The sequence below is a fragment of the Panthera onca genome, chromosome C2 (assembly GCF_046562875.1).
Source record: "Panthera onca isolate mPanOnc1 chromosome C2, mPanOnc1 haplotype 2, whole genome shotgun sequence".
Classification (NCBI taxonomy): Eukaryota; Metazoa; Chordata; class Mammalia; order Carnivora; family Felidae; genus Panthera; species Panthera onca.
Genome location: NC_138347.1, coordinates 148150845 through 148164161, shown reverse-complemented (window position 1 = coordinate 148164161; position 13317 = coordinate 148150845). Strand labels below are relative to the sequence as shown.

Genomic DNA, 13317 nt, shown 5'->3' with positions numbered 1-13317 from the left:
TGGACTTCACCTTCTTGTCTTACTAACAGACTTTAAATGCCCATTTCTAAATTATTTACTGACCTGGAGAACGGCATTACTGAAATTGGCCTAAAGCAATCCAGATTCCTCTCCTCAAGTGGTGAATACCCTTTGAAGCAGATAGAGTCTTCTGTTACCTGAACACATTGGTTCTGATAGCAGGCGCCATGGGCTTGGGGTTCAGCAGTGTCTGGCATAAGCATGTTAAGGATTGGGCCCCAGCTAGGGAAAATAAAATTCCCAGTTTAAGAAATTTTTGTAGGCCTGAATACCCCCAAAGCAATGTAAAATAGAAAAACTAACAGTTCTGACGTTTAGACTAAACTATAATTGTTCAAGTTATGTGTACCCTAGAAAATTGGTCTAATAAAAGGTGGGAAGTACTGTTTTTTTTTTTTTTCCTGTCACCTTCATATTTGGCTACTTTTAATTTTTGAGAACTGTCGAGTATTGGAAGCACAGAAGATAACACCCATTTCAGACACCACCCAGCTTTGATAGATCATAACTTTGCCACAAAGGCCCTTGTTTAAGAAAGAAAATGAAGTTTCACTTCTGAAACACCACCACCTCCAATCTTACTTTTTACTTTCCCAAAGGCACACATGATCTTGAATGTGGTATCTGTCTTTCCTGTCTTTATTGTCTGTACTATATAGAGAGATGTATCCATAAACAATGTCCGACATGGTATTTATGCTAGATTTAGCTATTTGTAGGTTGCTTTTTCCAATCGGTAGTATTTTGAAATTTATCTGATACACGCAGCTCTAGTTCATTCATTTTAACTACTATTTGGCATCCCGTTGTACGAATTTGCCAGTTTACTTACCTTTCCTCTGTTGACAGAAAAATTTTGATGTGGTTTGTTTTTGACCGTTTGAACCAGTGTTCTAGGGAACAGACATCTTTGAACATCTCACGCACGGGTGCAAGAGTTCTATGTAGGTTGTGGACTTAGAAATTGTTGCATCGCAGGATGTGTGGGATTCCAACGTGGCTAAATATTTCCAAACGGTCTCCAAAGTGGAGACTTCGCGTCAGCCGTGTACGGGGGTGCTTTGTTTCCTTATTCTTGTCTTGCACTTAGTATTAGTTTGGCTTAAGAGTTTTGCTGATCTCGGGCTGAAATGGTCTCTCATTTTCTTTTACACTCCCCTTATGACTGGTGAGCCTGGGCGTCTTCTCATTCGGCTGTTGACTTCGTACGCTTCCCCACATCAGTGAGTTGTTCGTTTATATTCTTTGCCTTTTTTTCACCCTGATGTGCGTTTTTGTTTTTGTTTTTTAACTCATTTGAGAGTTCTTGACATATTATGGGTGTTATCCTTTGTTAGTAATGTGCCTTGGAAATATCTCCTCAAAGTCTATAATTTATATTTTAACTTTTCTTCTTGATACTTCGTCTCTTTGCTTATCGATTCTTGTTAGCTCAAGGTCACAGATGTTCCCTGCCGCTTTCTAAAATGTTTAAAGGTTTGCATTTTACATTTAGTACTTGAATGTACCCTGATTTCTGTATGTGGTAGGAGCACTCCGTGACTCTTTGCTCCTCTGATAGACAACGGCTGCTTCTGTCATCTACCAAGTTTATGCATATGCGTGGGTCTGGGGCTGGCTTCCTTAGGCTTTTTTTCTATACCTATGCTAATACCATAGTCTTGATAAAGTCGTAATAACCTGAGGGCGAGTTCAAAATTGTTGTATTCTTAACACTTTGTTATTTGAAACACTTTTTCTTTCTTTCTTTCTTTCTTTCTTTCTTTCTTTCTTTCTTTCTTTTCTTTTTTTGAGCTGGGGAGAAGGTCAGAGGGAGAGAGAATTTTTTTTTTTTTAATGTTTTATTTACTTTGGAGAGACCTAAAGACCGAGTGAGAGTGGGGGAGGGGCAGAGAGCGAGGGAGACAAAGAATCCGAAGCAGGTTCCAGGCTCTGAGCTGTCAGCACAGAGCCCAACATGGGGCTCAAACTCACAAACCACGAGATTATGACCTGAGCTGAAGTTGGATGCTTAACCAACTGAGCCAACCAGGTGCCCCTATTTTAAAGACTTTTTAAGAATAGTTTTAGGTTTGCAGTAAAATTGAGAGAAAGGTTACTTTACTTTTTACTATAAAGATACTTTTTACTATAAAATTTTAAGATTGATTTGGCAAGTTCCACAAAAAGCCCTTGTTAATTTTTTCTTGGAATTGCATTGAATTTATAGATTAATTTGGGGGGAAATGATTTATGATTTAACTTAACATTCGTGAACCTAGAATCTCCACTGATTTGGGTCTTTTATTGTTTTCCAATAAAGTTTGTGGTTTTCTTCAAAAAGGTCCTGTACCTCTTTTGTCAGATTCGTCCTAGGTACTTTATTTTTGCAGGTGTCCAGAATGGGATCTTTATTTTATTTTATTATTTTTAACACTATTTTATTTTATTTTTTAAATTAATTAATTTTTTATAATTTACATCCAGATTAGCATATAGTGCAACAGTGATTTCAGGACTAGATTCCTTAGTGCCCCTTACCCATATAGCCCATCTCCCCTCCCACAACCCCTCCAGCAACCCTCTGTTGTCTGTATTTAAAAGTCTCTTGTGTTTTGTCCCCCTTCCTGTTTTTATATTATTTTTTCTTTCCCTTCCTTTATGTTCATCTGTTTTGTATCTTCAATTCCTCATATGAGTGAAGTCATATGATATTTGCCTTTCTCTGGCTAATTTCACTTAGCATAATACCCTCCAGTTCCAGCCACGTAGTTGCAAATGGTGGGATCTTTGTTTTAAAGATGACGTATTCTGATTAGAAAACTGAAAGCTCTGAAGGCTTGCTTAAATTGAGGTCAGTCTTTTCCTTTTTTTTAAGGTTTTCCTGTGGGTGATGGCGCGTGCCTCCCGCCATCCCGCAGGAACTGCACCCCAGTGGTCCAGATCCTGGCACCTGATCCCTCCCACCATGAAGGTTCCCGTCAACCTTTTAGTTAAAAGTTCCCATCCCTTGGCCTTTCTCTGAATCTGTTATCTGCGTTTACAAAACGGTGACTGTAGTTCCTGCCACTTTCATCAGCTAAAATTCTGCAGTGATACATTTTTAGCGTGCATATTTGACGTCAGGAAAACAAGGGTAATCAGTACTCCTGCTCGGCTCCCGAATGACACTAAGACGTGAGGACTGATGCCCATCAGTTCTTCCCACCTACTGCATTGTTATTGCCTGGTAGTTTTTACTTTATCTTGTTTTAACACCTCCCGCACCTTCCACATGTTCCTCTAGGTGCTTTTCTCTAGATGTGGTTGCTTCATATGACCACGCATGCAACTTAAATATTGTGTCTGTAATTAAATAGCTGTGTGTTTCTGGGGGCGGGGGACGCTGCACCCGATGTATGGTATGTCTTCGCCAGCCCAGTCCTGGGTGGCCCAAACACCTGACCACACAGGCCTGGGGCCAATGTTTACAGATACTGTTTACTAAATCTTGGGGTGGCGCACTCTGGCCGGAAGTGCCCCGTGTTCAGCCCATTGCACGGGGTGTCCACTGCGGTGGGCCCTGACCCATTTACCATCCCTGGATGGCTGCAGCATCACAGGGGACCTGCTTGTGCCAGTGGCAGGGGTGGGGGGTGGGGGAGGGCTCTTTCATCACTGATTCTCGTGGCAGGCAAGTCCTTTATTAAGCCAGCAGTGCATTAGGGGAAAACACTGTTTCTGTCCGATGGGTGGGCGACCACTTGTTGGTGAAGGTGGTTACAGGCTCAGGGGCTGGGCTGGGCCCTGCATCGGAAGATCTGTTTTCTTCTCACGATAGGACTTTCTGGAGCTTGCCCCACGTACGAACTGGAAGATGAGAATGTGAAAGTGGACACTGTTTCATTTAGGGCTCAGTAACGCGGGCAGTCGACTGTCAGCAGCAGGAGGAGGTTCTCAAATCCAAGAGGTCGGAGGCCCGGAAGTGGCGGAGGTTTCACTGCGAAAGGTGCCAGTCAACGGCGCCGTGACACCTGTAGTTCCCTGCGGGCTGAGGGGCCGGAGGCTCTAGGGCGGGGCATCTTCTCCCGCCTGAATGGCTTCCAAGATGTCAGTGTTCGGGCCCTCGCTCCAGTGGACGCATGTGTGATGACTCGGGGTGGGGGCTGCGGGAACATCCCCAGGTTTGGAGGGACGGCCTCCGACAGCCAGTACGCGCAGCGGCCGGTCCTGGTGCGGGGCCGCTTTCGTAGTGGCGGCTACGTTTGTCCTAACGTGACCGGGAAATAGCTCCCCGAGTCGTGACACAGCTTCCAAGATGGTGGCGCGGAAGGCCGGACACTTGCATTCTGTCCTCATTTACGGTCCCGTCTGTCTCGCGTCAGCTGTGCTTGGGTGGCACGTGATGAGGCAAAAGCAGGTTTCTCGGTGGAGCCATTACGGAAGAGCTTGCGTCACCACCCGGCGTTCACGTGACACTAGCCGCGTCCGATACACTGATGCTCGATCGCCGGAGAATCCAGAGCGATAAAAATGTACGCTCCACACCCCTGCCCCCACCCCTAGAAAGGCGATCTAAAAACAGTGTTAGCAACACCCGAGGCCGCAAACCAAGAGCCAGGCATGAAGGCAGCAACACATTCATGCGCTTTGATGATGTCGGGCACTGGAAATGGACACGACCACGTTCTTTAAGCTTCCCTGCTCTACAGTAACGCCAGCTGCCGGTGGCCGTCAGGGGTGTTCAACTTGAAGCTTTGAAGCTTTGCACGGCAGCCCTGGCTCTGTGAAACCTTGCGGGAGAAGACAATGTACTTTTTCTGCTCCCAGGAAAAGGCATTGTTTCCGTTGTTAATGCTTGGCAAGCTTTGTGGGTAAACGCCCTTTTTGGCTCGGCCTCTGCCTTGTATGAGCCACCCAAAGGGGTCGCAGTGTGTGCATCCTGCGAGCAGTTTGTTGCAAAAGAGCAGGGAGCAGAGTCCAGACCGAAAAACAAACGTAACGCCCACAGAGCCACACGACTACAGCCAGTATCTAATAAATTTAGAAATATGTGGGGCTTCCTCGGGGTGGGGCTGAATCTGGAGACCCGGTCTCATACCCGATTCTTGCCCCTCCTTGTCCTGCCGCTAATTAGTGCAGTCCGGGCGCTATCAGCTCAGATGAAGGTCTTTGCTCCACAGGAGCTGTGAAATCCACTCCAGGTTTCACTTCTGCTGTTTGTGCACCCTCACAGCCCCTACAGCCCCGCCTGGACCTTTAATTCTGTGGGTCCCCGAGCTTTTAATCATACAATATACGCATATGTGCAGGGGTTTTCTCTGGGCCACTTTTTTTCCGTGGCATTTAGTGGCCTCATTATCCAGGATTTTTATTTTGTAGGAAATCCACGGATTGTTCAAATGACTTGCGTGGTTGAGAATTTTAGTGGCTTCCTGCCCCATCCACCCCTCGGGGCCTTACTGGTCTTTCCCTTTCTAGGCCCCTGGCCATTCACCTGTCCCCAAGGCTGTATATTTTCTCATTGGGCCACTTCCACCAAAGTAGGTGATCAGATGCCTTGCACAGGGCTTTGGCCATTGGAGTTATCTCCCTATTCCCCCTCACTCCTGTCTTCCAAAGCCATCCCTGAGTAAGGCTATTCATGCAGCCACCACATATTTCCTGCCTGTACCCACATATCCAACCGAACCATCTGGAGTGAAGCTGAGAAGGAGAGCGCTGATATGAGGATGTGTTACTGAGTGGGTCACCACTCGGTGTGACTGTTCCCTTGGTCCCACGGAACTGTCCCTGGAGAAGTGGTGTAAAACTTGCCTTAGGACAGTTTGTCCCAGGAGAGAACAGATGTATCCACTGACTCCTGTGTCCCATTGGCCAGTGTTCCACCCCAGGGCAGGAAGTCTCCTGCACTTGCCGGCCGCACACGTGTGGGTGCTGGGTGGGTCCCTGGGCAGCATCCACAGGACAGTCAAGAGGCGCCAGTGGAGGCCTGGAGCACAGCTGTGTGGTTACAGTGGCATGAAGTTGTCACAGCCCTTGCAGGGCTGGCACTGCAGTGGTGGCTGGGTGAAGAGAGACGTGAGGCCCAAATTACATACAGCATGGTGACTGTTTCAATTAATTGCAGATAACTACCAGACTTCTTTGCACTTTCTAGGCAACCCATGTAACTGCCGTAGAGCTACACATTAAGAAAAGCAAAGATGCGGTGGATGGAAGGATCTGGAGGTGATGCTGGGAGAGGAGCGACGGGAGGGGTGGGGCAAGGGGAAGCACAGCCACAATGGTTGGTTAAATGCCGCGCTGCGCCCCGCTGCCACAAGAGGGCGCGCGCTGCTAGGCGAGGGCGCGCAGGGCGGCCACCTGCTCGTCAGGGTTTTGTTTTCGCAGAAGAAAAGTTGAGGCCAGCTGCGACCGGTGGCAGCGCGCCAGCAGGCGACTCTGCCGGCAGGGGACCCCGGGGAGGGCCCCCGCCCCGCGCACTAGCTTGGGGTTTCGGGAGGAAGCAGGTGCTGGCCTGAGAAGCCTCCGCGCGCTCCGGCCTCAGCCCTGACTTCCTGCTGCCAGACCACCCTCCTTCCCGTCCCCAGAACCACCGGCTCAGGTAGGGTCGCAAACCGAGGGCTCGCGGGCTGCACAAAGCCTCGGCACGCATTTGGCTCGGCCTGAAGTGTATCTTTTAAAAGTTTATTTAGCAACCTTTATTTTTTTTATTATTACTAGTTTTTAATGTTTTTACTTATTTTTGAGACAGAGCATGGGCAGGGGAGGGGCATAGAGAGAGGGAGACACAGAATCTGAAGCAGGTTCCAGGCTCTGAGCTGTCAGCACAGAGCCCGATGCGGGGCTTGAACTCACAGACTGTGAGATCATGACCTGAGCTGAAGTCAAACGCTCAACTGACTGAGCCACCCAGGCGCCCCTATTTGGCAACTTTTAAAACTCAAATGTTTAGCCTAAAAATTCTCTCCCACACTTGGGGCATTGGCAGCCCTGGGCTGCCCTCCACATGCACCCCTGCCCTCGCAATGAGTTTTTAACAGTTTGGGTCAGGTCGATATTCAGCGTCACCATTATTCTGGCTGTTACTGCTCTACAGAACCGAGCCAAAGGGCACCCTTCACACCGCGATGTTACCTTTTTTGCACAACTCTGCATGGAGCTTATCGTGGTCTTTCTCATTTGCATAATTTTCATATACACAGAAAATGACAATAAAACCCCAGCAAGCCACCGGTTGCCTCATTGGCCTTACAAGGTCCACAGGTTCCAGTTACTCGCCCGGTGGTCTTCATGAGAAAGCCACTCAGTGTCTGGCCGCCTCCAAGCTGGGTGCCTTGCTCTGGCCCGGCAGCTTCCTTCCTGTCAGGGACTTCAGAACGTGTTATTTTTAAGCAGAGAAACCCACTTTGTCAATCTAGATCATATGAAACTCTATTATTATATAAAACAGGAAATATGATGTTAACACGAATGATCAATTTACATTTATAACATTTACTTATTATAAAGTCAGTCCATAACGGGGTACCTGGGTGGCTCAGTTGGCTAAGCGTCATGATCGTCCGCTCAGGTCGTGATCTCACGGTTCGTGGGCTCGAGCCCCGCGTCGGGCTCTGTGCCGACAGCTCGGAGCCTGGAGCCTGCTTCCGATTCTGTGTCTCCCTTTCTCTCTGCCCCTCCCCTGCCCGCGCTCTGTCTCTCTCTCAAAAATAAGTCAACATTAAAAAAAAGTTTTTTTTAACTCTGCGTAACCACTTTCTAACCACTTTCACAGCTTTTAGGTGCAGCCCATCGGCATTACATTTATGCTGTGCAGCCACCACCACGTCCAAGAACATTTCCGTCTTCCCGCTTGCAAGCTGTGCCCATTAGACACGAACTCCCCATCCCCCCACGCCAGCCCCCCGCTCCGGCAACCATCCTTCTACTCTGAATTTTAACTGCTCTAGGAATCTCCTGGAAATGGAATCATACAGCATTTGTCCTTCTGGCTTATTTCACTCGGCACAATGTCTTTGGGGTTCATCAATGCTGTAGTAGGTACCAGAATTTCCCTCTTTTTCTAAGGCCACTTGTGCTGCTTGTGAGTAGTGCTTTATTAGGTCTTGTGTGAACAGTACTGGCTTCCACCCTTAACATCCATTTACTCTGAAAATATGCAAATCTTGAGGGGCCAGGGTCTTCTGCATCCTTTAGTGTTCTCATCTCTGGGGAGGTGGGGGAGGGGGAGGGGGAGGGGGGCCCCGGGGGTGCATCAAGTGCTTTCCCATGAGCTTTGTGGGCCCTGTCACGTGACTCCTGGTTTACAGCTTTCTCGTCCAATAAGAAATTGGCCAAGTCAATATTTTTATTACAAAACACATGCACACACGCCCCCCTCCACACATGCCCCCACACACACTCACAGTGGTAATTAAGACTGAGGCCTGCAACGCGGGCTGACCACACAGTGCTTCTGCAGGCCCGCCTCACTTAAGAAAGAGGGTCTGGTCTCAAGAGGGGCTTCTTCCCAAGCTGGATAATTAGGAGATGGCTTTGTTTTTTCGTTAATTTTTTAATATATTTATTTATTTTTGAGAAAGAAACAGAGCGTGAGCGGGGAGGGCAGAGAGAGAGGGAGATTCAGAATCCGAAGCAGGTTCCAGGCTCCGAGCTGTCAGCACAGAGCCCGACACAGGGCTCGAACTTTTGAACCGTGAGATCATGACCTGGGCCGAAGTGGGAAACTTAACCGACTGAGCCACCCTGGTGCCCCAGAGAGAGCTTTGTTTCTATAAGAGGACTTAAGGCAGCTTCATCCCCCTGAGGAATGTGGAGTAGAAGCAGATTTAGGCAGGAGTATTCAGAAACCCTCCGCTGTGGTAGGTAAGTGGGGTCATCAGTCCCTGAGACAGTTGGTTCTAAGAGCAGGAGGAAGAGACCAGATTTCCCTGGAGGCTGCTTTCGTTCCCAGGCGGCGAGGACTATTCTCCAAGGAAGACCAGAAAGGCTGAGAGCGGCTCAGGAGCCCAGGAGGACGCCGAGGGCCCCTCTTGTGCCCAGCAGTGTGGGCAGGGCTTTGGCACAGGAGCAGAGGTTCAGAAGCCCGCCCTGGGCGCCGGCCCCCCGACGCTCCCGTCTCAGGGCCTGCCTCGGGTCGGGGCGCAGGGTGTCCTCAGACAGCAGCATCTTGGGAAGGAAGTGGCAAAGTTAGGACGGCGGGCAGGGCAGGCCCACCCAGAAGCCACACATCAGGAGGCTGCCCCCCAGCTCTGCTCAGAGCCCTTCCTTCCTCCGCCCAGCAACAACTACCATTGGAATTCGTTTTTTCCTTCTAAATACATTTCTTTTTTTTTTTTTTTTATGTTTATTTATTTTTGAGACAGAGCATGAACAGGGGAGGGTCAGAGAAAGAGGGAGACACAGAATCTGAAGCAGGCTCCAGGCTCTGAGCTGTCAGCACAGAGCCCGACGCGGGGCTCGAACTCACGGACCGTGAGATCATGACCTGAGCCGAAGTCGGCCGCTTAACCGACTGAGCCACCCAGGCGCCCCTCTAAATACATTTCTAACAGAAAAGAAAAAAATTAGTACGGGCGGGGGGACAGGGGGTTTCTATCCTTCCTCTTCCCCACCCAGGCCTATCGTCACAGGGACTCTCATTGTGTTTGCGGTTTCTTTGGGCTCTTCCTTCATAATTTTAAGTCATAATTTTCACCTTCAGATGTTACCCATAACTGTTACATTCTCTACTTTTCTTCATTGTTTTTTTTTTTTAATTTATTTTACTTATTTATGTATCTATTTATTTAGAGAGCGAGAGGGGCAGAGAGAGAGGAGAGAGACGAAGCAGGCTCCACACTCAGCGCAGAGCCCAACACGGGGCTCGATCCCACGACCACAAGATCATGACCTGAGCCGAAGCCAAGAGTCAGGCACTTAACCAACTGAGCCACCCAGGCGCCCCCTCATTGATTTCTCCCTTAAACAGCTTCAGCGAGACAAAATCTACCTACCGACAACTCACCCACCTCAAGGGTAGGCTTCATGTCCACAGTTTCCGTGTACTCACAGGACTGTGCGAACACTGACTGCCATACTTCTGGAATATTTCATCCCTTCCAAGAGAAGGCCCACACCCGTCTGTAGTCACCTCCCCAGCTCCTGGCAACCTCTGATCTACTTCCTGCCTCTTTGGATGTGTCTCTTCCGCCCGTTTCATGTAAACAGAATCCCACAGCCTGTGGTCTCTTGTGACTGCCTCCTCTCCCTCAGCTTCCTGTTCTCTTTTTGTCAGTGACTTCTAGAGGGAAACGGAAGCTGGTGGAAACGTTTCTTCGGGACAACTCAGACCATGTACTGTACACACTCTGATATGCCTTTAGTTATTTTTTTAAGAGAAAGAAAAAGAACGAAGACGGGAAGGGCTGGGCTAAAGAAAAAGGCGGATTAATCAAAATACCTGGGTCAAGCTCTCAGCAGTGTTACCTCCAGGAATGCATTCTAGAGGTAGAAGATATTAGGGATGAGTATGGGGCTATATTTACAAGTGTGTTCTTTACAACACTGTTTAGTAGCAAAGAATTAAAACAAAAAACCACAGTGACCCCAGACAGGAGACAAGTAAACTATGACACAGACATGCCCTGGAGTCAATGCAACAGCACAGAGCCATTAAAAGTGATGGGAGAGAGGGGCGCCTGGGTGGCTCAGTCGGTTAAGCGGCCGACTTCGGCTCAGGTCATGATCTCGCGGTCCGTGAGTTCGAGCCCCGCGTCGGGCTCTGTGCTGACCGCTCAGAGCCCGGAGCCTGCTTCAGATTCTGTATCTCCCTCTCTCTGACCCTCCCCCGTTCATGCTCTGTCTCTCTCTCTGTCTCAAAAATAAATAAACGCTAAAAATAAAAAAATAAATAAGTAAAAGTGATGGGAGGGACACGTGGGTAGCTCAGCCGGTTAAATGTTCGACTTCCGAGCAGGTCATGATCTCACAGTTGTTGAGTTGGAGCCCTGCATTCGGCTCTCTGCTGTCAGCACAGAGCCCGCTTCAGATCCTCTGTCTCTCTCTCTCTGCCCCTCCCCGGCTCGTGCTCTCTCTCAAAAATAAACACTTAACAAAAAGCGATGGGAGAAGAGGGGCACCTGGCTGGCTCAGTCCTTAGAGCATGTCACTCCCGATCTTGGGGTTGTAAGTTCGAGCCCCAAGTTGGGCACAGAGATTACTTAAAAATAAAATCTAAATACGTACATACATAAAATCTTTTTTAAAAATGTGATGGAAAAGAATCCCCAAACAAGTGGGGAAAATGTCTGATAGATGGTTAAGTACGAGCATGAGAACAGGTTACAAATAATACCTGAAGTTTGATCGTTTAACAAAAGCAACATATGTATCTATACATCTTTGTATCTGTCCATCCATCCATCCATCCATCCAACCAGAGAGAAGAAATACTGGAAGGACAGACACCCAGTAGGTGCTATTTCTGGGTAGTGTGATGATAGACGGTTTTCATTAAAAATATTTTGTTTTTCTTATTTGCATTTTCAAAATTCTCTACACTTTATTTTCGTCATGAGGGAACTTATTTAAAGAAAATGCTTCACCGGGCCCCTGGGTGGCCCAGTTGGTTAAGCGTCTGACTCTTGATCTCGGCTCAGGTCATGATCCTGTAGTTTGTGAGATCGAGCCCCGTGTTGGGCGCTGGGTTGACAGTGTGGAGCAGAGAACCTTGGGTGACACCTTTCCACCTTGGCCCCCCCAATGCCTCACGGTGGGTGGCCCTTCCCTGTTGCTGAACTCCAGACCAGGCCGTCCTCCCGTTCCCCAGCAGAGGGAACTCTACTTTCAGAGATCATCTGTGTTTGGGCAACCAGAACTCACCTGTTGACTGGGTCACACACGAGATCTTGTAGGACAGCCATATGCTCGCCAGGCAGAGGAAGGTGGCCACGAAACCGAAGATCTACACAGGAGAGAGAGCAAAGGAAGTTCCCAGGCCGAGGGCCAATCACACAGGCTAGCCGCCCTTTGTTTCTCATCCCTGCGCCTGTTTCTGGACCAGCTGTGGCCAGGAGGGAGCCCCGGGGAATCACGGGAGCTGACCACCTGGTCCCTGCTCGGGTGCAGGAACGAGGCCTTGTGTCCACGGCTCCCCCAGCAGGGGCCCTAGCGCAGGCCTGGCAGCCAGGCTCTGGCTTTCACCTCCTGGCTCTCCTCGCTCTAGGCAACTTCAGGGCCCACGTTTGGGTTTGTGTTTACCACTAAGCTGGGGCCCAGACACTGGCCTGTAATTACCCAGGGCTAATGAAAGAGAAAAAGGTGAAGTTGTGTATTTTAATTTAGGTTTTTAAATTTCTAATGTTCAAATGGATCTTACTGATGTGGCAGCATTGCATTTCATTCATTAATGGCTTTCTGTTCTGTGTCACTTTATAGCCAGGTAAGAGCCCGAAGCTGAAGCCCTGACAGGCAGTTTCATGTCTGCAAACATTTAAATAGTATTAGCCTAAAATAAATAGGGCAGTGCACCTTTCTATTCTGAGGCTCCACTCTGTGCTCAAGCGGCTGACCTAGCTTATCTAGGAAAGCTGACCTAGCCCAGTCCAACCTCATTTAACGATGAAGAAAGAACAGGGCGCCCAGAGAGGAAAAGGGTCTCGTGTGAGGCTCCTGATGGTCGAAGAGACTCTGCTGTCTTCGTATGAAACTTTGAAGCCTGTAGCCATTTCCTTACTTGCCAACAACACCAGCAGCTGCAGCAAGGATAATTTATTGACCACTTGCTATGTGCCCGCCCGTGGTCTAAGCCCATTAGGTGTGCTGATCCTTTAAACTCCTACCACGTTTCCGGCTGGGTGATGCGGGTACCCTCCCCTCCCCCTCATTTGGCAGCTAAAGACAAGGAAGGACAGCAAGTCAACTAGTTTGCTCAGGGCCACAGAGATAGCGAGGGCCAGACGTGGGATCTGAGCCCTAGGAATCAACAGAACCCTGCTCTGTATTTTTGCCCAAATGTTCCCAGACTTGCACATGGCCTCAGGTTTGTGGCGCGGCCAGAGCCACGGCTGACACACAATAGGAGGAGCCCAGGAGCAGCCAGGCCACGGGCAGGATTTCCAGGGTTTGGTTTTCTTTTCAGGCCCGGCCTCTGGTTTACATAAGCGGCTGCCCCCACAGGCCCACACCCGCTCCCCTCCCCCAGGTCCCTTTCCTTGGCTCCCTTTGTACCGATTGTCTGCACCACATAATTAGCCTATTGGAGCCTGTCCTAGCCCCTCATTGTCTGTCCTGCACAATTAGCACATTATATACTATCCCGGTCCCCAACTGTCTGCACTGCATAATTGAACA

General features: G+C 48.9%; 1 protein-coding gene across 2 annotated transcripts in view; it reads right to left on the bottom strand.

Annotated features, from left to right (window-relative positions):
- Positions 1-8519: 8519 nt before the first annotated feature.
- The window catches only part of CMTM7 (CKLF like MARVEL transmembrane domain containing 7), a 49872-nt gene continuing 45074 nt past the window's right edge, over positions 8520-13317 (bottom strand). For both annotated transcript variants that reach the window (XM_078432429.2, XM_060638441.3), the window contains 2 exons: positions 11848-11929; positions 8520-9153 (listed from right to left, as the gene is read on the bottom strand). In XM_078432429.2, coding sequence (XP_078288555.1) covers positions 9140-9153; positions 11848-11929 — 96 coding nt within the window. In that variant the 3' untranslated portion in view covers positions 8520-9139. The remainder of the gene's footprint in view (positions 9154-11847; positions 11930-13317) is intronic.